This window comes from Arachis duranensis, chromosome 8, assembly GCF_000817695.3.
Source record: "Arachis duranensis cultivar V14167 chromosome 8, aradu.V14167.gnm2.J7QH, whole genome shotgun sequence".
Taxonomy (NCBI): Eukaryota; Viridiplantae; Streptophyta; class Magnoliopsida; order Fabales; family Fabaceae; genus Arachis; species Arachis duranensis.
The window spans coordinates 34,748,418-34,774,854 of record NC_029779.3 but is presented as its reverse complement, the minus strand read 5'-3'; the positions used below and the strand labels follow the sequence as shown (position 1 = coordinate 34,774,854).

Below are 26,437 nucleotides of genomic sequence, written 5' to 3'. Positions count from 1 at the left end.
CCGCCAACCCGCCATTAGGCGGGACAGGGAAGAATTCAAGATCGCCTCACTAGGCAGAATAGGGAGGGGCGGGTTTTCTTATTTGCCACCCCTACTCGCGCAAGAACTCTCTGTAGCGACAATGTGTAGGAACACGCACAATTCGTGTGAGAACTCCCTCTAGCGGCGATGACGCAGCACACTGCGGAGGCAGAGATTGGGCGGCAGCACAAGGTCTATGCGACGACTGATTGACGCGATGAAAGAGCTCCTGTCCAAACAATGGTTTCTTCGTATGTGTTTAGAGGATGTTATATTATCTAATCTTAATTATTCAAAATGTGATTAATCTTATAAAATCTAATTTTTTAAAATATTTTAAAATTAGTTTTTAAACAAATTATTTAAATTTGCTGATAGGTATGTTGGCCCTTATATTTTTTCTTTATCTTATTTATTTTTTAAAGTGCTATTTGTAAATGGTTATTATATTTTTAAACATTTGATTTTAGCAAAATGAGCATAGTACGAATTTTGTTATGCTTTTGGTGGCTGTTTGATTTTATTTAAATGTGATTTATGCTTTGTTCTTATATGTGATTCACATCTAATTTATATTTATATATTAATTATACATTGTAAATATATTTATTGTCACCTCAAACTTATTTGATTCTTTTGGTGATTGTTCAGTAATTCAATTTTTGTGAAAAATTACAAAAATTATTGGGTACTCAATAAGATGTTATATCTNAGACATTGTTAAAAATATTAGGTATGCATTTCTATATCTTTTAACTATATTAAACTATTATTTTTAAGTAATAATTTGAAGTAGATTTTTCATGAATTAAAAGATAATACAATCTTACTTAAATGATATTGCAGGCATTCCACTGGAAATGTTAAAAATTCAATAAGGATGCATTCTGATATTTAATTTTTTAATTGTTTAATTTGAATTTTTCATTTTTTTTACATTATACTCATTTAGTTCAAAATATTTATTTTTAGGGTTAATAGTCAAATTAGTCCCTAAAAAATAAGGTATTTTTTAAATTCATTTGTAGAAAATTTTTTTCAATCAACTTGGTCCTTCAAAGATTACAAATTAATCACATTTATCCTTCAGTGACACCATTAACAATTTTATCAACAATTAATGATAGAAAACATTAATTGACAACATACATAATATTTAACATGTCTAATTGGACGTTAACTATATATATAATATATTCATCAAAATCTATTAATTTAGTCCCTTTTTTTCAATTACATAAACTATATTTCCAATATAACTTAATGACTAAATTGATAGATTTTCATAAGTATATTTGGTCAGCGTCCAATTGAACATGTTAAATATTATATATGTATGCTATTAGTTAATATTCTACGTCATCAATCGTTAACAAAAATTGTTAATGGAGTCACTCAAGAACAAATATAATTAATTCGTAATATTTAAAAGATCATTTTAATTAAAAAAATTTTTTAGGGACGAATTTAAAAAATTTTCTATTTTTTATAAATTAATTTAACTATTAACCCTTTATTTTTCAACATCATGTATATATTACTTAATTTAATATTTTTTATTATTGTGGATACTACTTATAGGAATGTGGGTATTCCCTTTAATCTTGTTTGATGTAATTCTATGCTAAGCAATATCTATATTATGATCTTTTTTATTGTTTTTCATAATTAGCTACGATTTTTACTATGGTCATTTCAAGTTAGTCACAAAAATGTGATAAAACAATCTGGGTCAGTCACGAAAATAACATGGCTTACTATATGAAAAATATTGAGTATCATTGGATTTAGCGTCGTAGAGTAGCAGCGAATTTTCTGGCAGTAACCACGTCAAATCCGTAAGGTTTTTCAATTATCAACAGATTTTGTTTTTTGACGGTAAATTTGCCAATAATTTTTGGAGAAAAAATAAATTAAATTGGTGTGTCCTTTACCATTAGGTTTACTCAATTTAGTGAAACGATTCGTTTTGGTAATCTGCAATGGTGTACCATTAGAATTTTCCAACAGTAAAGGTGGCGTAAATTCAAATCACGAACTCCTTCTCCCTCATTCAAACCACTGTCAACCCCCACAGTCGACGCCTCTTTCTTCTCCTTTTTCCCTCCCTCTCAACCCCGCACGGTCTTTTCCTCCTTCTCCTTTCACCCTTCTCAGGCCATAGCCTCCATCTCCATGCTCCGGCAACTCACGACCACCACCTCTAGCGTTGGCAACAACCTGGTGTCGTTGCCTTCCTCCCTCCTTCTTTGTTGCTTTCTGCACCCTGCATTCAAAGTTCTTTGTTTGAACTTTTTTCAAATCTTGTTAGTTAGTTTAGTTCATTAGATTGATTTAATTAGTTGAGTTAGCTTTAATTTTTTGTTTTAGTGGATTTAGGTAGTTAGGATAGTTAATTTAGATTTATAGATTCTAAATTGTTGCTGAAAGTATCCAGAACTATTCTGAGTTTGCTGATTGAATTAATGGAAAAATTACTGCTGAATTTATTTGGTTTATTATTTGATTATGCTTATTCATCGTGTTAATTACTGTTTTGCTATTTTGAATTAATTAGACTACTGTCTAATGAATTTATTATTAACATTGCTGACTTACTATTTTTTTGTGTCATTAATATTGAATTTTGTGAATTGGTGTTGCACAGATTACTTGTTAATGCTAAGTTATGTTGTTTATGACTCTGGATGCCAAATATTTGTTATATACCTCAAAAAGCTTTTTATTGAAAATTTTGATCAATCCCTTGAAATTATTGCTTGTTCTCCTCTTGTTTTGACTATTTGTATTGATAGAATTTGATTTGTTTTTTCATTGACTGACGTTTTTGAATTTTGAATGTTTGAGGTTTCTTACCTAATATTGCAAATTTGATACACTTTACCCTATGGAATTTGATTTGTTTAATTTTAGTTGAATTTAGTTTAGGTTTGATTAGAATTTTAATTTTCAATCAGTTTCGAAGTTAGTTCAATTTATTTTTTAAAATTAGTGGATTTAGGTTGATTAAGTTAGTTTAGATTCAATACATTAGGTTTTAAATTGTGAAAGTATTTGGAATCGTCTAATTGTATTAATTACTACATGGATGACTATTTTGCTTAGAAAAACGCTGCTGATTATTTGATAATTTGATATTTGCAAACATGTCAATAAACAGAGGTGCTGGGATCAGGCTACTGGTCGTGATCGTAGCCGTGGTCAGGGTAGAGCGAGGATTTCTTCCAGTACTCCAGGGACTTCTGGATCCTCTCCGTCTACTCCGACCATGTCAATGATGCCATAGGTTGCGGGTTTAATGGACCAGTCGTTCATCATAGTCCCTAACCCAGACTATGTGCCTCCATCTACGGTGACAACGCCGCTTCCTACTGGTCAGCAGCCTGCATGCACGGCGATACCGCTTCCAGTGACGAATGCCGCAGTCCTAGAGTCTAGCTACGGAAGTGAGGTAGTAGCTGATGCCCCTCCACCACCTCCTATCGTATGGTTGACCATTTGGCCTGTTGGCGACACGGAATAAGTATTGCGTTCAATCTTATGTATTTCCTATTTATGGTTGCCTGGTTATTGTTTTAAGTTTCCAATGATTATGATTCCTGTTTAGTGGATTTAGGTTAATTTGGTTATTATTTTAAGTTTCAAGGATCATGATTCCTGTTTAGAGGATTTATGTTGATTTGGTTATTGTTTTAAGTTTCAATGATTATGTTTTATGTTTAGTGGATTTAGGTCGATTTGGTTATTATTTTAAGTTTTAATGATTATAATTCCTGTTTAGTGGATTTAGATTGATTTTTGTTTGTGGGCTGTTGTTAGGTTTGCGCCGAACAACAAAGCCTGAGATGACCAATGTCATTAAACTGATGTACGACCGTTCCTGGCTCAGCTAAACGAAGATCCCTGTTGAGAGCAGGGAGCGATGGTTTCAGAAATGGGCAGTAATTACTATTTTTTTTAGTTTCAAACCTTTTTAGCTAATTTATATCTTCTATCTTTCTTAACTAATTTCAAAGTTTCTTTGTTGCAGTTCCACTTTATATGGGCCCCTGAGTGCGATCTGACCATCAGAAAGATATTTGACCATAGAATGGGTTGGTGGCTCCATCAGATGCTGGATGATATTCATCAAGGGAGGGACCATCGGACACAGTGGCTTTGACCGGACATAAAGAAAGCTCTGTTTGTTCATTGGGAGACCGATAAAGGGTTCCAGCATCGGCGTCTCACCAACAAAGCTAACAGGGCCTCGACATCCAAGTATACTGGCAGCTCAGTGACCTTCATGAAGACGAAGGGCAGGTTGTATGTAAAGTGACTTTAATTTTGTTAACAACTTAGTTATATTCTTCTACATATCAATACTAGGTATCCTAATCATATTGTTTTAATACAACATGTGTAATCGAAGTCATTAGATCGCAAGGTGACGTTGGCGAAGATGTTCAAGTACACCCACACATTGAAGGAGAACAAAGAGACATTTGCTAATCAGCAGTCTCAGGACCATTATGTGAGTAAACATATATCTGATTATCTTCTGCTATAATATTATTAGAGATTAACTATATATCTGTCAGCGTACTAATCATAATAACTTGTGTTAATTACACAAGAGTCCTACACATAGAGACTAGAGGCCACGAGTCAACAGTCTCAGCAAGGTAGGAAGGAAGCCGCCGATGGATTTGCAGCTACAATCATCGATCCCGATGCGGTTTGGCGCGAGACCGACTCGGCGCCGTACAAGAACCGCGTATACAGGATCGGGTCGTTCTCTGTCAGCAGCCTCCGCACATCCACGTTGAGGCTATCGTTAGGCTCCGCCACTAGTCGAGCCGTCAAGCCCGAAGAAGGCGTGGATTTGATGCTGCAGGTGCAGGAACTCCAACGCAGCCTTCAGCAGTAAGCTCAGGAGCTTAACGATTATCAGGAGAGGTATTAGGAGATCCTCAATTGCGTGATGTCTACTGATGAGGTCAAGCTGGAATTTCAGGAGTCGTTGGAGCAAATGCAGCGTATGGAGGCTCAAATGGAGGTGTACCAAGCCCAGATATGCACTGCTGGCATCGACCTTGCTGGTGGCAACACCGCTACTGATGGCAACGATCCTACCACAGGTGGCAGCGGTCTTGCTGTAGGTGGCAGCGGTCCTACTGATAGCATACAGACATCATCGCCTTCTGCGTTACCGACTCAAGGCTACGGGACCGACGACGATGACTACCTAGATCTGTAATTATTTGTTTTCCGTTTTATTGTTCATTGTATATTTGAACAGTGTATTATTTATTTTAATTAAATATAGTTTTTTATTATTTATGAATGGACAACTAATTGAGCGAAAAAATTAAATTTAAAATTGGCCATGTATTGCAAACTAAAAAAAAAAAATTGAGATTACCATTGAAACTATCATAGGAATAATCCGACGGTAACAGTATGCAAAACAACATTTTTTGGCGTCAACAATACTGTCGGAAGAATCCGCCAGTAACCAATTGGTTTTTCAAGTCGATGATCTGTCGCAACTTATCGTTGGAGGAAAAAATCTGATGGTAAACATTTATCTGCAAGATTTATACCGTCTAATTGTTTTTGACGGTATTTAAATTACCTTCAGATTTTATTCATTTTTCTGTCGGTAAATTTGACGGTATTCAGCGATTTTTTTGTAGTGGCTAAATAATCTACCAATATTAACTACGGAAAAAAGTGTGACTAAAAAATCTGACATGTCTAAAGTAACCACAGATAAAATGCGATAGAATTATACTTTTCGTCTTAATTATTTTTATTTATCACGTTTTGGAGCATGAACGGTGACTATTAAAAAGTCTTTACGGTTACAAAAATCGTGACTAATTAACTAAAAATTGTGGCTGATTAAAAATGTATATTTTTTTATTGCAGATTCTTATTCGTGACAAAAGCATTGTGGCTACAGTTTTTTTAGACTTTAACCACTATGTTTTTTCATCACTAAACTCTGTTTTTATGGTAGTGAGGTTACATAAAACTATTTTGTTATAGGAATAGCTAACTTTGTAGTATTGAAATGCCATACATTTATTATCTGTTAATACTAGAAAAAATGTGCATGTGATATATATAAATATCACTTATTTTATACTATTGCCATTTCCACAATTTAATTTGGTCAGCAGCCCAGCTGTCTCGTAATGGTTGCAAAACGATAAATGTTACTCATCGAATCAAAGGTTATTTATTTGTCTCCTAAATAATCCTTTCTCTTTTTCATTTTCTTATTCACATACACTAGCAATGCCATGAGCCCATGATCTTGTGTCAAGGTAAAGACATTGATAGCACATGTTCACTTTTTAATTTAATAATACAAACACAACACGAGATGTGTTTATTATTATTATTTGTTCATTGTTCATTGGTTTCTTCTAAACCAATGGTATCTATATTTGGAGTTTATTATATTCAAATTGATTGAGCATATAAATGGGGTCATGTTCCATAGAACAAAATAAAAGAGGTTGTTAAAAAATAATATCTAACTTTCAATTTCTTAAATATATCTTGTAAAACATACACACACCCATCACCTCCATCTCTCTGGCGATGAGGAAGCTGATGATGAGAAGTTCCTCCTCTGTGGATCCGTCGCAGCCTCGGTCCAGAACTCCACTCACTGTGGTGTCGTCCTGCCGGCGTTCAGGCTCCGCCGCGAAAAAGACATGGAGTGCCCCAAGGCGGCTCCCTCTTCAGCGCGTTCCTCGCGATGCAGAGAGCCTTTTCCTTTGATTATGTATCAAACGCGGTAGATAAATTCATGTGGGGTCAAGCACTCATGGCATATAATTGTGAACCATTTTTTTTATGCATAAGATAAATATTAGTTGTATTCAATATGATTTAAGGAGATTATTAATATTGATATTGATATGACATACGGAAAATGACTACTTATGGTTGAAAACATTCGGGGTTGTTCATTCATTCACATCGATAATACTATATTTTTTTAAGTTTAGTTTTTTTCAAAATTTATTGATTGAATTGTTAGGAATTTGATTAATTAAATTTGAAGAATTTTAGTCATTTAAGTAAAATAACTTATTGTCAATAAGGTATAATTTAAATGACATAGTCTCCACATACTCATCTAATAAGTTATGGATTCGAATTTCTCTTATCTTTGATAAAAAAATAAAATAAAATAATTTACTCGAGAGATTTAAGTTATAAGTAAAAATATATAATTATATATTATATATCTAATATATTTTTTTTATATACAATAGTCTCTTTTAAATTTTAAAACTTAAATTTGGATTTTTTTTTATTTACCACATGTCTTTTTTTTAGACTAATAAAATTGAATTTTAGATATTTTTTATCATAAAAATTTTTATACTATGTTATAAAATTATTTATTTTAAAAATTTAAGTATATATAACAACTTTTTCTTTAGCACCAACTTTTATTGTACAAAGTTGTAAATTTAAATTATTTAAGAGCAAATAAATTTGTCTACTATTTAGCTAGTCCAGCATGCACTTTTTGAGTAAAATTTGGACTCATTTTTTTTATATTATAAATAAGTATGTGATATACGTTGATATTTTTGTAACCTTGTGTTTTACCCTGTAATAAGTCTGATTCATTTTTAAAAAAAAGCACAAAATATGAATGACGTTTTGTCGATAAATAACAATTTTTAATTAAATAATAAGAAAACGGCTTTGGAGTTTTGTATTAGAAGAATATTTTTTATTTTTTATATATAAAACGGCAGCTACGTTTTGTATATTCTTTATTTTTTTAGTTGACAAAAAGAAAAATGACAATAACATTTTACTTAAAGAAACACTTTTAAATTATTAATCTGCCAAAACGTTGTTGATGTATTACAGAAAAGTAAAAACGTCGATGACATTTTGTGTTAGTAAAAATAAAAAATATAAAATCAATTATAAAAGGAATACTAGATTGTGCTAAAACGCAAAAATGAAATATGAGTAGTTTGTTCTACATAGAAATAGAGTAATGAGAGTTTTGTTTTGCAGAATGTTCTCAATTTGAGAGAGTGAAAAAAATTTGTGAGTAAGTGTGATAAGTGTATAAAATGAAGGGTTATATTAGTTTAAAAATATACTACAATTGTCAGATTTTGTCTTATACACATGAGGGTGTGAACTTTTTATGCGAGAATCCATATGTTATTGTTGTTTCTCTTTCAATAATATGTGAAAGATTTAAGAGTATACTTTCTCAAACTGTAGATCATCAAATGCAAAAGAGAGTCACAAATATTTTATACAGACAGCCTGTACTTATATTTGGTGGTTTCATTCAATTTCAAATAATGCATGTGGCTAATAAAGTTAGTATGCAAAAAATATTTTTGGCATATCATCTAACTAGAGCACATGCATCACTTATTGAGTTGTATGTTGAGTTCGAAAAAATTGATGATGCTGGTTTTCAGAACCCAACATAGACTGAATGGATTACAATATTAAAAGAACAAAAAGTTTAAAGGCAATTATGAAATTGTTGGTCACATGAAGATGCGGAAGAAGATGAGATGATAAGTGGTGGAGATGTGATTGATGTTGCAAATATACTAGCAGGCCAGTATCCATCTCAAGAGCTATATAATAATTCTGGTACATGCATGGTATCAAGATTCAAAGTAGGCATAAAAGATGACTCTCCAAATGGATGTTGGCATGTTAGTGTATTTGCAATATCAATTATATCTCCACCACCTATCATCTCATCTTCTTCCACATCTTCAAGTGTACCAATAATTTCATAATTACATTCAAATTCTTCATCGTTTTCGATATTATAACACATCCAATCTATGTTGGGTTTCAGAAAACCAACATCATTGATTTTCTCGAACTTAACATATAACTTGATAAGTAAGACCTGTGCTCTAGTTTGATGATATGCCAAAAATATTTCTTGCATACTAATTTCATCAGCCACATGTATTACTTGAAATTAAACAAAACCATGTTTGTGCAAAATATTTATAACTCTCTTTTGTATTTGATGATTTACATTTTGAAAAAATATACTCTTAAATCCTTCATATGTTATTGAAAGAGGAACAACAATAATACATGGATTCTCGCATAAAAAATTTTCACTCTCGTATATATGAGACAAAATCTGACTATTGTAATATATTTTGAACTAACATAACCCTCTATTTTATATGTACACTTATCACACTCACTCACAAATTTTTTTCACTCTTTCAAATTGAAAACACTATGCAAAACAAAGCTCTAACTACTCCATTTCTATGTAGAACAAAATTCTCATTTCATTTTTACGTTTTAGCACAACTCAGTACTTTTTTTATAGTTAATTATATATTTTTTTTATTCCTATCAACACAAAATATCGTTGATGTTTTCACTTTTTTCTGTAATACGTCAGCAACGTTTTGACTGGTTAATAATTTAAAAATGTTTCTTTAAGCAAAATGTCACTTATGTTTTTCTTTTTATCAATTAAAAAATAAAAAAATATACAAAATGTCGCAACTTTAATTTTTTTATATTGAAAAAATGTTGATGTAATACTCAATCATTGGATTTTATGATTTTTTTAAAATTGTGGGAGCAGGACAATACGCCCCCCTTGTATTGACAATACGCCCCCTTGTATTGTATATTTTTATTTGGGGCGTATTGTCCTACTCCCACAATTTTAAAAAAACCATAAAATCCAATGATTGAGTATTACACCAACATTTTTTCAATATACAAAAAAATTAGCTAAACGTCGCTGCCATTTTATATATAAAAAAATTAAAAATATTCTTCTACTACAAAATATCGATGCCGTTTTGTTATTTTTAATTAAAATTTGTTATTCACCGACAAAACGTCATTTATGTTTTGTAAAATAAATTACCATTTGTACTCATGAGAGATGAAAACGCTGACATTTGTACCCATGATAGTCTGAAACTAAAGTTATACCCATGATAGATGCTCTCCGTGTGACAAAAATACCCTAACTTGGATCTGAGCTTGGTTCGTGGGAATCCAATCCTGCATGGCACTCCAAACCCCCAAGCCCTTTAAATATAATCTAATTTTAATTTATAATTTTATTCCCCATCTTCTCTTCCCCAATTCCAAACTCTACATCCCTACCACCGCTCTCATTCCTTGCTACCACCATAGCCATCAACATCATCGACCCACCGTTCTCCCTTTTCGATGTTTCTGCCTCTTCCTCAACAGCCTCTTTCTCCTCTCATCGTCAACATCAACAACCTCATCCTTATTAAGGATTTTTGAATCTTTCAAATTCCCAAAATTTTTTATCATTTCTCACTTCTCACTGGCGCCACTCAGGAAAGGCGTAACCTTCCTCTGATCCCATCTCTGTAGGCCTGGAAGCACTGATTCGTCTGAGACAAAAATGCTAACATTGTGGTAGCCGTTGTCGTTACCATTTTCTGCTACATGCACCGTTTCGAAGGGAGACTGGGAGTAGCTTGGATCCAAATCGCTGAACCCGAAGATGTCTGGTGAAGCAGACGGAGAAGTGTGGTCAACGACGGGGACATTGCCGCCGGAGAAGTTGGAGTAGCCGCCGTATCCGGAGAAGTTGTCTTCGTCGGCGTGGTTTTGGTGGTGATCGGAGTCGACGCTGTAGGTATCAAAAGCAGACATGTCTTATGTCTCTATGCTATTTTTGTTCTCTCTCTCTTCTGTATAAAGATGGGTGCTTTGTTTGCTTAACTTAATTGAATACTTGTATTCAGAGAAAGAGAGAGATGCTATTAAAAATTAGAATGTTTATTTGAGAAATAAATATTACCAACACGTTCATATCTGCGTTCCTCAATCGCGGGTCCTTTTCTCCTTCACTTTGATTTTTTGTGTTACTGATTTGTGGAGTGTCTAATTTTTTTCAAAGTTTGAATTTTTTTTCCATAATTGATGAAGAGGAGAATGAGTCTGGAAAAGAGATAGATGAAGACGAGGGGGATAATGATGATGTTGTTTTCCTTGAGAATTCTTACTACATGCACGGTTACTTGGCTGGCTTGGTTGACCAGTATGAAGAGATGGTTGAAAAGTGCCATTCCGGATCTGGAGTGCGGAAGAGGAAGGGGAGGTAGAGAATGTAAGGATGAAGGAAGAGTGGTTGGAAATCATGAGAGTGAGGAGGGTGTCCTTGATGGGGTCAGAGGTGGTGGGGAGGGAGAAGAGGATGGCTTTGTCAGTGTGTAGGGCGGAGTAGATGGTGAGGGAGCGAGTGTTGAGGAAGAAGGGCCAGAGTGGGGTTTAGAGAGAGAGAGAGAGAGAGAGAGAGAGAGTGAGTAAGAGAGAGAGGGGTTGAAGATAACGGAGGGAGTGCCACGTAGGATCGGATTTCCACGAACCAAGTTCAGATCTAAATCAGGGCACTTTTGTCACACGGAGGGCATCTATTATAGGTATAACTTTAGTTTCAGGTTATCATGGATACAAATGTCAGCGTTTTCATCTTTCATGGATACAAATAGTCATTTATTTATGTTTTGTACTTTTAAAAAAAATGGATCATATCCATTACAGGGTAAAACACAAAATTACAAAAATATCAACGCATATCACATGTTTATTTATAATATAAAAAAAATTAGCCTATTTTGGCATAATAAATAAAAAATTAATCTGTCACAAAAAAAAATCAGAAATTGATCATAAAGCCAATATATCTGAGTTAAAATTATTATTTTGTCTCTCTACTCTATCAAACATCAATTTTCACTTCTCACTTTCATCCCATTTAGCTGGTTTACCATTTGGAAAAGGAATAAAGCACTAAACGTGTCTAGATTCTGGAACCAGGTTAAAAGGAATTCTTTAAGAAAAAGAGAAAAAAGAAAAAGAAAAGAAATATTGTGGGCCATAAATGACCTTGAAATGATTAACTGTTTAACCAAATCCTAATTATGTTAGCAAAATCCACTTTCTTCTCTACTGTATATTTATTTATTTTTGTCATGTCTCTACTGTATATGAAATCACTTCAAAGCGACTAAAATCATAACGTTAATTTCGGAAAGTAAAATTTGTAGGACTATTTTAATATACGTTGTCAATTTTGATGACCACTTTGGATTTAACTCTAATATGTAATCGAAAATTAATTAATTTAATTAACAAGTTCTGTTTTTCTGGTAAAACGTTTTTTGGTCAAGTAAAAATTACAAAAAATGTTTTGTGATTGAAATGAATGGGCCATGTACGATAACGTATGGGCTGCGGGTTCACTGTACACAAATTAAATTGTATTTCATAATTAATTTGGGTTAGTCGAGTGGGCAGCTCATGCAGTAACCCATTAGTCAGCGGCAGATCTTTAAATAAAGCTCAGATCTGGGTTGGATTAGTCTTTGACGTGTCGGGTTGAGAGATACCGTAGACCAAAAAAGATTGTATTTCATATTTTTTTAAAAAAATATAATGACAGTTTATATTTTATTTTTTTTTACTAAGAGAAAAAAAATAATAAGAGTTTAATCTTGACAAATATTATGTGTTTAGATGAGAATTTAAAAATTTTTTACTTTTATATTTGTATAAAATTATTTTATAATATATTAAAATTAAATTCAAATTATAAGTGATAAAAATAAAAGATAATGACAGCTTATATTGTCAAATCGGGAATACATATATTAAACTGAACCTGATAATTGTAACTTGTAAGGCTACTTGATCTTTTTTGAGCATGTTATGTTACTACTATTACTATACTCTAATAATCAAGGAGAAAAAGCATGTTACATACTATAGAATACTACAATTTGCAACTTGCCAGGTTACAATATGACTATTTTGTTTCATCTGCAATTTGCTCGTTGTTTTTTTATTTACGAATAAAATGACAAACAAATATCTAAAAATTTATATTTTAAATAAATTAATTCTTAAAAAAAATATTAATAAATTTTTTTATATTATAGATGTAGATATATTATTTTTAGATTATTTTCTATGATTAAAATAGAAGATTTTAAATTGAATGTAATTTATTTACATTTGTTATTGTAAAGATTTTTTTGATATATTTTTTAGAAATTAATTTTTCTGAAGCGTAAATATTCAAGGTATATTTATCACTTTGCACTTTATTTGTTTATTGAAAACAGAGGTATGAAATTTATAATATTTAAATCAGTTACAGAGAATATATTACTGACAATATATTATGCCTTACAAGTGTTTGAAATGTATGATAGAAAAAAGAAGCAAGGTGACCAATGGATGTTAAGTAATAATAAGAATTATTGTATAAACTATAAAGTAATAAAAGTATGAGAAAATAGTCAAAATACACCACTAATTACAAGATTGCAACTAATCAATAAAGATAATCTTATCTGACTTGACGGAAATCTTGGGGAAACGAAAAGTAGGATACAAAAAAAGATATTTATTATTCTAACTAATTTCATGTTTGTTATTTATAAATCTCAATAAATTAATCAACGAATAATTAATAAGAAATAATAATACTTTTTATTTTGATAATAGGTTATTTTATTTAAATAAATAAACAAAAATAATTAATTTCCAAAATATACCAGAGATAAAATTGGGATGAAAATACATATGATCATCTCATCTGCAGCTCATGTCAAATGGAAAAACCTCAATTTAAGAATGAAGACAGCAAAACGAAAGTTAACATAGAAAAAGAGTAGACTGCACGTCGAAAATGAAGTCTGACTTCCCAATGCAGGACTGGCCACGGTGAAATGGCCACTTCTGATTTAGCACCCGCGAATTGGAGTACATCAGCGATGTAGACACAAATTGGGTTGACACAGTAGCAGGGTCAATAAATTGTGTTGTAAACAATATTTTATATTTTTTCACTTAAAAAAAATTAGTTAATATAATTCTATTTAAGAAATTATTGGTCATTATATTTCTCCTATACAATGGATTTAAGTTTTGTCATTATCAAAATTTATTATTAAAATCAGAATATAACGCGCACTTATATATCAATTTAATTTTGTGTTTTTTTAATCAAATTTAAATGTATTTGACAAACACGTTAGAAAAGATAAAAATACGTTTAAGTTTTTTTATTTTTTTATATTTAGTAACTTCTTCTGTTCAACACACAAATGTAATTCTCCATTTTAAAGACGCTTTCACCTGAAACAAGAAGTTATAACTTTCATGTTCACCTATGTTCTCGCCTTATTAGTTTCAATAGTATTCTAATTTTTTATAATATGTATTATTGTTTTTATTACAAATGATAAATTAAATAAAAGGTGAATCATACATAATAATAAAAGCATAACTAATAAAAGTTGAAATCCAAAATAATAATAAAAATAAGATTATTGAAAATACTTAAAAGAGTACTATAAATTGTTATTTTTAATTTAATAAATAAATATTAATTTTTATTATAAAAACATACTTAAAAGTTATTAATTTTTATATGTTATTGTTAATTAAATATTTTTTAATTATTTAATTATATCTTTTTTTTATCTCACATCATGTCATCATCAATGTAAGATATTATATAATTATATGTACCTATAAAACTGAATAGGGTATCAAAATTAATTTTTTTATTTATCATTAAATTAAGATAAAAAAGTTTACATAGAAATTATATATTTAAGCATAATTAAACTCAGTTAAAACATATTCTGCGTATTTTCCCAATTAAGAGAGGACGTGAGGAACCATTGTTCACAGCACATAGAAAGAGAACAGAAGAGCATAGAAAAGAAAAGAAACGAAAAGAAAAGGACAGAAGAAGAAGAGGTGCGCAGTTGCAATTTCAGAATTCAGACCGACACAGGTCCTCTGCTGTTATCTTCTCACGTGCCGCGCACGTGCTCTCTCTCTCAAGGAATCAAACGATTGTTATTCAGAGTCCCCAAGTTCCTTCCATGATCTTGATCTGAAATTCTGAACTGAGAAGTAGCTTGTCTTAGAATGGAGTCAATACTAGCTCGTGCTCTAGAGTACACACTCAAGTATTGGCTCAAATCCTTCTCCAGAGAGCAGTTCAAGCTTCAAGGCCGCACTCTAAGTCTCTCCAATTTAGATATCGATGGTGATGCCTTGCATTCCAGCTTGGCCTTGCCACCTGCGCTTAACGTTTCCACCGCTAAAGTTGCCAAATTGGACATCATGGTTAACCTTCTTCAATCCTCTTTCTCTCCGCTGCGATTTATTCATTTTTTAACTCTAAATTTGTTAATATTATTAACCAATTCTCTTCTTTTCTTTTTCAGCTTCCTTCCGTGAGTAATGTGCAAGTAGAGCCGATCATTGTGCAAATTGATCGGCTTGATCTAGTTCTGGAGGAGAATTCTGATTTTGATGCATCTGTTAGTAGTAACAACAGGTGAATTAAACTTGTTACTTGATTTTATTTTTGTGCGTTGATGGATGCTTATGCTGTTTTTCAATGCTTATTCACTAAGCTTGGTTTATGTGCAGTGCCACTTCATCGGCTGCCACCTCGAAGGGTAGTGGTTATGGTTTTGCTGATAAGGTTTGTGACACTTGTCACTTTACTCTCTTTCAGTTTATTTTTTACTATATTTGTTTCCGTTGCTGTTATTGCCAATGGGGACTGGTTGTTTTACAATGAGAGATGAATATGATAAGGATTTAGTGTAAGGTTGATTGAATTGTGATTCAGCTTATAGCATTCCTTTCCATAGATTTGGTAGTTTCATAGCGATGACCAATTACTTGTTATGCAAAGACATTTTTCATTTGAAAATATTACTCATTGATAGAGTTACTGACGGTTTCAGATTTCTGATGGCATGACTATACAAATTCACACAGTTAATCTATTACTTGAAACTCGTGGTGGTGGGGGGGCGCGTCGAAAAGTGGGAGCAACATGGTAAATTCTTGTTTCTTGATGCTCAGAATTTGGTTTATTTGTGCTCTACCAACCCTGTCAACTGTTATGATTTGGAATGAATTGAAATCGAAATTGAAACTGACGTGGACATCTTAGTCTCTGACGGGTCTATCAAGTATTTTTTAAGTATAAACCTAAAGAATTTCACTTTATGTTTGGCTCAAGTACTATGTTTTTAAGTTTTCCCTGAAATCTATTTATAGGGCACCACCAATGGCATCTATCACAATACATAACCTTTCGCTGTATACCACAAATGAAAGCTGGCAGGTATTTGTTGAAACCCAGGCTTAAAAATCTGACACCCTTGCATATGGCATTTTATTGAAAGATTTGCCTTTACAGGTTGTAAATCTTAAGGAAGCACGGGAATTCTCCAGTAACAAGAAATATATATATGTCTTCAAAGTAATTACCTCCTTCTCTAGTTTTAATATACTTATATGTGTAATCTGTATTGATTTGCTTTTATTTCTTTCATTTTGCTTATTTTACAGTTGTCATTTAGTTATATGATTAGAATACATAGTTCCAATAAGTTTTATTGAAAAATAAAAAGAATGGTTCATAAAAAGCAATTATACTTTTAGCTATACTCTCAAGGTTGTGGATGTTATGTTGCTTTTATTGGCATTACCATCTAATAATTCATACATGTTTTTCTTTTTTCTTTCTCAGAAACTAGAATGGGAATCTTTGTCTATTGATCTTTTGCCTCATCCTGACATGTTCGCGGATGCTGCATTAGGCTTCTCTGAAGAGGGATCAAACCTGAGAGATGATGATGGTGCAAAGCGAGTATTCTTTGGAGGAGAGCGTTTTATTGAAGGAATATCAGGAGAAGCATATGTAAATATAGTTCCTACAACTAATTTTATAAACATCTGTTTTATGTTTGAATGTTGAGTCATGAAATATAGCTGGAATTTATAACTGCCAGATAACAGTTCAGAGAACTGACTTGAACAGTCCACTTGGGCTTGAGGTTCAGTTGCACATCAATGAAGCTGTTTGCCCTGCACTAAGTGAACCTGGTAAGTAAAAGGGCACATGTAATGTTTCTTTTATCCACATTGAATTGATACACATGGCATCATTGTGACATCACTGACATGAGTTTCGACAACATGTATGAGCAGGCCTACGCGCACTTCTCCGCTTTATGACAGGATTATATGTCTGTCTAAACAGGGGCGATGTTGATTTAAAGACTCAGCAGGTTTCACATTGTTTTTTAACTTTTCAGTGTTTCAGAATACCCATCCTCAGTAGTTTCCTTTGGATAAAAATATTGTTTCATTTTGACATCCTTTGAGTGTTTCTGTAATTGAATCATAGCAGCGATCAACTGAAGCTGCTGGGCGTTCTCTGGTCTCGATTGTTGTAGATCATATATTTCTTTGCATTAAAGATACTGGTTTGTTGCTAGCCACATAGCTTTCTTTTTAGATAAATTTAAACCTCTTTCAATTATATAGTCAAATTCATAGAGTTAATAAATGATCCAACCAATGACAATAACTTGCAGAATTCCAGCTTGAGCTTTTGCTGCAGTCCCTCTTTTTCTCTCGGGTAATGCTTTATTTTCATATTCATTTTATTTTTCTTTACATAATCTTACTATTCTTTCCCCCATTATTCTTTCTTGGGTACTTGTCCCATATTACTCTTCAATTATGAGTGTTGGTGATAAACTGACAACACCTTAGCCTTGTCTAGAGGGAAGGATAGAATTGGTTATATCAAAAGCAAATATAAAAACATAGGACAGAATATTTCCCTTCGATATATATTTTTTTAATTTATATCTGCTTTTTTTCCTTTTTTTTTTGCGTGTGTTTTTTTGTGTGTGTGTTGGGGGGGAGGGGGTCTTTGGAGGCTCCATTAGTAACAAGATATGCACTATGCAGAAACAAATAAGTAAACAAAAGGAATACAAAATTGTAGTTGCTATATTTGTTTTGCCAATGTGATTTTAGTGTGGTAAGTTTATTTCTTATAACTACAGCTAATCATTCTTAGAGAAAGGTAAGAAAAGAAAGCTCCTTATATTCTCTGGTTGATTCATGCTATGGGTGTATGTATGCTGCAAAAGGTTAAGATGTCACATGCATTTAACAAATGTGCTTTTAAGATGTCATATTGCCATGTTATTTCCCCTTATTGTGCAATTTTATCAGGCTATCAGTGAGTTATACTGTTTCATGTACTTTTGCAGGCCAGTCTTTCTGAAGGAGAGAATGACAATAACTTGACCAAGATTACAATTGGTGGAATAATTTTAAGGTTTGTGCCTTTGTGCTCTGTCCATAAAACCACTTTCATGGTTAGATCCTGCATTAAATCCTGAGCAATTAATGCAAATTGACAAGAGGAGACAAAAAAAAATAAGGGTTTCTCATATGCTCTAGTTGATCAATCATTTTGGTGGCTTTTGATAGTTTTAATGGCACAATAGTCTGTTTTCCTTCCTAAGTTGACTGTACTAATCACTATAACGTAATAATGTAACTAGGTTGCTTGTTATCATTGGAATGCAGGGACATCTATTCATCTCCGCAGTGTACACTAGTGCAACCATCGATGCAAGCTGTCACAAAAGATGCTTTCCATGTGCCTGAATTTGGTATTATGTTATGAACACGTTTCTTGAAAATAATGTACCACTTTACCAATGCTTAACAACTGGTTTTTAAATCCTTTCTTTTGGCAGCTAGAAGCTTTTGCCCTCCAATATACCCTCTAGGAGAACAGCAGTGGCAAGTGATTGAGGGAATCCCTCTAATATGCCTCCATGCACTTCAAGTCATGCCTTCACCACTTCCACCATCCTTTGCTTCTCAGACAGTTATTGATTGTCAGCCTCTTATGGTATGTGCATCATCTTTCAATAAATATCTTGTTACAGACGTATAGTGCATCTTTTTTGTCTTTTTTTTTTGTCAATTATATGTTTGATGATCTTTGTATATTTGTTCAGGTTCATCTTCAGGAGGAAACATGCCTGAGGATATCCTCATTCTTAGCTGATGGTATTGTTGTCAGTCCTGGTGACATTCTACCGGACTTCTCAATAAAATCTTTTATTTTCAGTCTCAAGGGGCTTGACCTTACAGTTCCACTAGACAACATTGAAACTGATATTTCTAAAATCTACATGGATAATAATACAGTTCAGACCTCCTTCACTGGAGCAAGACTCCATATTGAAAACCTTTTCTTTTCTGATTCACCCTCATTGAAACTAAGAATGCTGAACCTTGAAAAGGATCCTGCTTGTTTTAGTCTTTGGGAAGGTCAACCGATCGATGCTAGCCAGAAGAAGTGGACTGCCAGAGCATCGCAGCTTACTTTGTCCCTGGAGGCATGTAATGACAAAATCAAACTTCAAAATTACCTTGGACAAACTGGAGGACTGTTGAGATGTGTTGATCTCAAAGATGCTTGCATTGAAGTAGCTATGGCAACTGCTGATGGCAGTCCACTGTTACATATTCCTCCTTCAGGGGGTATTGTCAGGGTTGGAGTTGCTTGTGGCCAGTATCTATCCAACACTTCTGTTGAACAATTATTTTTTGTCCTGGACGTCTATGGTTATTTTGGGCGAGTTAGTGAGAAAATAGCTATGGTTGGGAAAAGGAAACAATTAGAGGACATTAGAGACAAGTCTTTTAGTGGAAAGCTGATGGACAAGGTTCCCAGTGATACTGCTGTGAGTTTAACAGTAAAGGACCTCCAACTTAGATTTCTAGAGTCTTCGGTGAATGTTGAGGGAATGCCTTTAGTACAGTTTATCGGAGATGATCTATTCATTAATGCCGCCCATAAAACCCTTGGAGGGGCTATTGTTGTTTCATCTACTTTACGGTGGGAGAGTGTCCAGATAGATTGTGTGGATGCTGAGGGGCACTTACCATGTGAAAATGGATCATTCTTGAGTCCTAGCGAAAATGTTCCCTCACCAAGTGATAATGGATATCCTCATCTAAGAGCTGTTTTTTGGGTAGATAAGAATAAGAAACATCCAATGAATGGAAATGCTCATTCAATCCCTTTTCTAGACATCAGTATGGTTCATGTCATTCCACTATTCGAGCAAGATATGGAGTCTCATAGTTTAAATGTGTCAGCTTCTGTTTCTAGTGTTCGACTTGGTGGAGGAATGAACTATGCTGAAGCCCTCCTGCATAGATTTGGAATACTTGGACCTGATGGAGGCCCTGGGACAGGCCTTTCAAAAGGGTTGGAAAACTTACAAAAAGGACCCTTATCAAAACTTTTTAAGACAACACCTCTCATGGTTGATAATTCAGAAGATGGTATGAAGCAATTTCACCTGATTTTTTCTAGTTGCTATATTTGCTTATTACATAAAATAGATTTGTTCTGTGTTGCATAAACTAATTTTGTTAAGTATACATTTCTGACTTGCTGAACTTTTTGCTAGCTGAAAGTATGAGACAAGGGGAGGAAACCAGTTTTCCACACCTGAAGAAGCCAGATGACGTGGATGTAACTATAGAATTGAGAGACTGGTTATTTGCTCTTGAAGGTGCAGATCAGATGGCTGAACAGTGGTGGTTCTCCAGTCTTGAGGTTGTAGACAGAGAAGAGAGGTGTTGGCACACAACTTTCCGTGGTTTACGAGTAAATGCAAAAAGTAGCCCAAAGAAGGTTCTAGATGGCAAAGCACAATTGCGGCGGATAAAACAAAATCCAATAGAGCTTGTTACGGTAGAAAAAGTTTCCTTCTGAGTTTCAAAGATTTAATGCAATCTGTGTGTAAATTTTTCTCCAAACTACTGCAGAATTAAGAATTTTCTTTCTCCTTTGAGAATGAAAAAATTCAATATCCTTACTGATTGGTTTTCTACGTGTATCTCTTTTCTGTTTCTTGTCTATCATCCAGATATGTCTTACCCCTTTCATACACCTTACCTTATTGAGCTTGCACTTACAGGTAGGAATTGAAGGGCTACGAATATTAAAGCCTCATATCCAAAAGGGCAATCCTCCATCAATGTTAATTGCAAACGGGGATAAAGAAAATAGTAACACAATTGAGGGAGTTGGTCTTGAAGTTCGCTTGATATTATGTGAGGACAACCCTGATGACATAGTGAATTGGGAAGTGGAAGACATAAAGTTCGCTGTTAAACAACCGGTAATGGGAATTTCATAGTTAGATATAGGTCATCGTCTCATGAATGTTGCGTTTGATGATGATTGTACCTTGCAGATTGAAGCAGCAGTAACCAAGGATGAGCTTCAGCACCTCACTTTGCTGTGCAAATCTGAAATTGATTCGATTGGCCGAATCACTGCTGGAGTTTTGCGGCTGCTTAAGCTGGAAGGTTCTGTTGGTCAGGCTGTAATAGATCAACTTGGTAATCTAGGTATGCTTTCCATTTTCTAATGTTTCTGAATTAATTTTCATTGGACATATCTTGTTCTTTTAATTTCTATTATTATGTTATAGCCTTCAGTAAACTAAATATATAGGTAATGGATAGTGATTTGAAGCAAGGTTTCATGAATCCAAGTGGTTGGTTCATTGATGACAACTAGTGATCATGTCATGTATGATACTTAGAATGCTCGACAAATCAATGGAAAACTATGATGCAACGTTATCACTCTCTAGGCCTTCTAGCTTTGGTTGATTGTATAGCTTATTTGATCCTTTGGCTATACATTTGTGCTTACTTTTCCTACTCCCTTTGTTTCTAACTAAATAACTGTATACTCGGACAAATTATAACCAATAATGTTATGATGATTTGCAGGTAGTTTCTACTGTTTCTAGTAATGGTACCAACAATGATATAGTTATTTGTAGTAGTTTTCTAATATTCTAAACATGGTACGGTGACTTGCAGGAAGCGAGGGCATTGACAAGATTTTCTCTTCTGAAAAGGTTACCAGAGATGGTAGTGTTGTTGGTAATAGAGGACATTCTCCCTTACCAAGCGGGGTTAATGAAGGACCACACAAAACCATGGAAGAGACATTAACTCAGCTTGAGGAAGTGGTTGTAGAGTCACAGGCTAAACTCAGTGAACTAATCACTCATGTTGGTACTTTGGACTCTTCTTCCACTCAGCACCGTACCATTGTCAAACTAAGTCAAAAGATTGAGACCATGCAGGGCCTATTGATGCAGTTGAGGAATCAACTTTAAAGGCCCTATACCTTTTGTTGATGTACAATTTTAAGTTACGAGATTTAATTTACATAGGATATGATTCTTGTGTATATAGTATACAAAATTGCAAACTCTTGTTGGGTGTTGTATCAGTGAGGCAGAAATTAAGCTTCGTCTCGTTGGTATAACAAAGTTTTGTCTCATTGGTATAAAAATTTTGTTCCCTTGAAAATGTAGCAAAAATTTCAACGTAAAAAAGGTAGTTCTCAAAGGCCTTGGCAGTTTAATGAGGCAGGAGAAAATTCCAGATTTGAACGTTATATATACACAATTTTTTAACGATGTTCAATGCTAATTGATAGATACCACAGTTACAAACTTACAACAACCAGGTGTCTAGTGCACAGCAAAGAAGAATAATAAGAGGAGTTATTAAAGGACAATTCATAATAGAATACTTTAATATCATATATGAAACATTTCTTGCATTTTTTGAAACAGCATTCAACACTTACCAAACTATTTCAACAATAAAATAAATAGAATACAAATAATAACAATGTTCCTAAAATAATTATTTTCCGACGACTGGCCAAACCAGTCATGGGCTAAGCTAAGCTGGTGGCACGTTTGTAACATCGTCCCAGCGCCATATCGTGCCGTCCTCACAGCAACTCAAAATAATACTGCAGCATAACAGAAGGAACTGCTTGAGAAAAGAAACATAGGGAAGAAGATAATACCTTCCATCAAAAGAGCAACATAAGAATATGGCATTTACCTTCCATCAAAAGACACGGCAGTTTGCCGGATTGGAGATTTCGATTGAGGATGCGACAACCTGGAAAAGGTGATGAATTGAGCATAAAAAAACTTTCTAAGATAAAAACATGTCTCATCATTATAACATGATAAACAAACCTTGCGATAAGAACTGGTGGACTTGACTGCAATTCCCAAACAAAAATCTTCCCTTCCCTGTTACCTGGCAAAGCCAAAAGGAAATGAAAATTGTAAATAAAATGTAGCAAATGTTGTGTATCAAAAGATGAGGTGGCAGCAAACCAAAATGAACAAATTGTCTAATACACAGTTACAAGAAGAAAACAAAATATGACTTGAGAAGAAATTGCAGTTAGTTATTACCTATTGCAGCTTGATTGTAATGGAAATCACAAGAAAACTTGATGAACCAGATATCACACTCAGGAACAGGGTATTTCTGGAGAATGTCAACTACACCCTAAACAACAAAAACAAATGCTTTCAAATTAAAAAATTGAAACTGTATCTGCAAATAATTACTGAAATTAAAAAAAGAAAAGTCTAAATTAAAATGAAATAAAACAAGACAATAATTCTAACAAACCTCTCCTGGAGTTTGTTCCTTCACTTTAGGCTCCCACAAGACAATTTCATTGTCAACACTCTGGAAATGCAATATAATCCATTAATTTCAGAATCGGTAGATAAATTTATGTAATATAAAGGGAATAATATTAGTTAATATGAAATGTAGTTGAGTTCAAAGAATATTATAAAACTCTTGAGCATTGTGGTTCAGTTGAAAACCAAGTTTTCTAGGATTTGGTAAGGAGTTTCAGAAATACCGTTGAACATTTCCTTTTACTAGTATTCGGTTTCACAAAGATCATTTTATAACATGTGAAGGAAGCCAAAATGCAACCTTTGGTTGCCACATGGAAGCAGAATAACTCTGGAAAGTGTGATTACTCACCTTTGAGAGGATAAAATCACCCAGCCACCTATTACAGTCGACATAATTTGAATGAACTGAAGCATTGAATACCTGAAAAGAATTATTATTAGAAAAGATCCCACATATGTCTGTACTTCTACAAATAAAATTTTACTTACAGGAAACTGCACATATTTTGTGGGAAACTTAGATGGAAGATCTGTCCATGTGAATGACTTTTCCACGTAGGTCCAGAACTCTGCACCAGAATAAAAGCCGGGATCACTTAAATGAGAAAGACAATAATATTTAATTACAATTGGTACACACCATTCTGTTTTGCTGACAAGCATAGATGAGAGATTGTTTTACACAGATCGTATATATCCAGGTTTAATAAAATAATGGCATGGAAATATACTCTTACCCTTCATCGACCATATCTTTACAGTGTTATCCATGCCACAGCTAGCAATTTTGTATATATCTGATGGATGAAAGTCCTATAAAAAGCAAAAAGATAAAGAACTACAATAAAGAACTAAGATAAAGAACTACTAATTAAGCAAGAAAGTATAGAGAAATACATTGCATACATATGAATGCACTTACAACGCTCAAAACTTCATTACGATGCCCTCCAGCCCCGGCAAATATCAGAATGCATATTCCAGTATGAACATTCCATAACCGGACAGATTCATCCTAATCAAATTTAGATGTGAATGGTTGAAGGAAACCACTACTCTTACCATCAAAATTTTATACAAAAGAAAGCTACTCACTTTGCTTGCAGAGATCACAAGCGATGACTTCAATGCTTGGGTCCTTGATTTCGTTTATGGAGTCTCCATGCCCAACAAAGCTCTAATGAAAAAACAGCACTGCGTCAAGAATCATATGAATAAAAGAAATCATTTTCAAGACATTCAGCATCCCAATGCTTCCTACATAACTGTGAACTAACAACTAACACTAAATATAAAATCAAACAACCATCATTATTTTGGTCTATTGTATGTAAAAAAGAATAAACCAACCCATGAAAGGTGTGGTATACCTTGTATATCCTCTCAGAACCAGTATCTATGACTCGGATTACGCCATTAATTCCTCCAGCCACCAGAAATGGGGCACCATCAACATTGCTTGCCCAGCTCACTGTGTAAAAGGATTCATCCTTCTGGTCAACATAACAGATGAAATTTGAAGCATTTTTCCAATAACAATTTCAAACTTCCTTAAAATTTAATTTTTTAAAAAACACACCTCAAAGCTGAAACACAATTAAATTCTTCAAAACAAATAATAAAATGTCAGGGAAAAAAACAGTGTTGGACTTACATCCTCATCAACATAAGATTGCAAAACAGCAATAACTCCTCCTTCAAGACACTGATAAACCGTAATCTGCCCAAAATAAATAAATAAATGAATAAACCAAATGAAGATTAAGATAATAAGCTCATGCTATGGTTCAACCATAATTAGGAATTTAGGATAACAAAGTGAAAAGTTACAAAATTTTACAGAATCTAACAGCAATGACAAGAATAAAAGTTAAAAGACCTAGTCTTAATCTTAAACCCCTGATTCAAATTTTTTCTTTTAGAAAATAACAATGAAACGAAAAAAAGAGTAGAAGATAGAGAGTGAGAGAAGAAAACCCTATTGCCGCCAACAGTGGCAAAAACGTTCAGGTAGCGGGAATCGATGAAGTTGAAAACGACGGCGTATAGAGGGCGTTTACCCTCTTGGAGGCGGTTGGTGACTCTGTAATCTCTCTTCTTCGATGGAGTTAGTGAACCCACCACTGGCTCACTCCCCAAACCAAAAACCTTCGCCATTTTTTCTTCTTCTCTTCAAACACCAAAATTCGCTTCTTTTGTTTCTTTCCCACTCTCTCCGTCACTGTAAAAAATAACAGCTTTTACTTTTGTTTTATAATTTCTTCCCTTTGTTCTAAAAATTTAATTTTGATGCACAGTTTAAATTAAGTTTAATGTATATTTAATTAAATAATATTATATTAATAAAAATAATTATTTTTTATTAATAATGTGATTGACTATCTAAAAAAATAGATACCATGTATTAATAAAATATTTTATATTATCAGTATATTAAAATTAAATTCAAAACAATACTTTTTTTAATTAGTTTTAACTTTTAACAATTTTTTGCATAAGACTTTTTTTTATTCAGTTTTGCCACTTACTATAATCTTATCATATCTTAGAGATATTATATTTTCTTTAGTATTTAGAAACTATTTTATAAATTTGTTTTATATACCTTGTAAGTTATTTTTTAAGAGATTTTTAGGTGATTAATATTTTTTTATTTTTGCTTTACTTAAATCAATAAACTCTTCTCTTTTTTACACTAAAAGTGTATTAGTTCATGCATTTTCCAACTATATTTACTATACAAATATCTAATTTAGTAACGTTAATGCATGAAATAGTAGATTTGGACTTTAATTTAGTAACGCTATATGCATAAAATAGTAGATTTAGATGACATTATTTATTATATCATAAATTATATAAATACAAATATATTAAATGATTATATATGTGTTAGAAATATATAAAAGTCAGATAAAGAGAATGTAAAAAGTAAAAAACATAATAATTTTTAG

The 26,437-nt window shown here is 33.1% G+C and overlaps 2 protein-coding genes across 3 annotated transcripts; one reads left to right on the top strand and one right to left on the bottom strand.

Annotated features, from left to right (window-relative positions):
* The first annotated feature begins 14,728 nt into the window (after nucleotides 1–14,728).
* LOC107462424 (uncharacterized) lies at nucleotides 14,729–22,326 on the top strand. 2 transcript variants are annotated; one of them, XM_016081005.3, is made up of 19 exons: nucleotides 14,729–15,201; nucleotides 15,303–15,415; nucleotides 15,511–15,565; nucleotides 15,834–15,928; nucleotides 16,153–16,219; nucleotides 16,295–16,357; nucleotides 16,628–16,798; nucleotides 16,890–16,983; nucleotides 17,089–17,168; nucleotides 17,291–17,366; nucleotides 17,478–17,521; nucleotides 18,168–18,235; nucleotides 18,490–18,575; nucleotides 18,663–18,820; nucleotides 18,930–20,268; nucleotides 20,397–20,683; nucleotides 20,910–21,113; nucleotides 21,189–21,345; nucleotides 21,829–22,326. In XM_016081005.3, the coding sequence occupies exons 1-19, from the start codon at nucleotides 15,001–15,003 to the stop codon at nucleotides 22,128–22,130; spliced, it is 3,660 nt and encodes a 1,219-aa protein (XP_015936491.1). In that variant the 5' UTR covers nucleotides 14,729–15,000; the 3' UTR covers nucleotides 22,131–22,326. The 2 variants fall into 2 exon arrangements, with proteins under 2 accessions (XP_015936491.1, XP_015936490.1); XM_016081004.3 differs by having other exon boundaries at nucleotides 17,288–17,366.
* A 209-nt stretch (nucleotides 22,327–22,535) lies between these two features.
* On the bottom strand, nucleotides 22,536–25,715 carry LOC107462425 (polycomb group protein FIE1). Its single transcript, XM_016081006.3, is given in 14 exon segments — nucleotides 22,536–22,780; nucleotides 22,876–22,935; nucleotides 23,016–23,079; nucleotides 23,241–23,337; nucleotides 23,464–23,523; nucleotides 23,833–23,904; nucleotides 23,973–24,052; nucleotides 24,221–24,296; nucleotides 24,406–24,498; nucleotides 24,579–24,623; nucleotides 24,625–24,660; nucleotides 24,854–24,976; nucleotides 25,138–25,203; nucleotides 25,461–25,715. Coding segments are annotated over 14 exon segments (1,125 nt in total). The 5' UTR covers nucleotides 25,641–25,715; the 3' UTR covers nucleotides 22,536–22,707.
* Between the last annotated feature and the right edge of the window lie 722 nt (nucleotides 25,716–26,437).

Excerpts from the sequence above, each read along its gene's own strand:
- LOC107462424 (XM_016081004.3), top strand. The coding sequence starts at position 15,001 with ATGGAGTCAATACTAGCTCGTGCTCTAGAGTACACACTCAAGTATTGG. Across the intron at positions 16,984-17,088 it reads CCCTGCACTAAGTGAACCTG|GCCTACGCGCACTTCTCCGC; the intron begins GTAAGTAAAAGG and ends ATGTATGAGCAG. Across the intron at positions 17,169-17,287 it reads TTGATTTAAAGACTCAGCAG|CAGCGATCAACTGAAGCTGC; the intron begins GTTTCACATTGT and ends ATTGAATCATAG.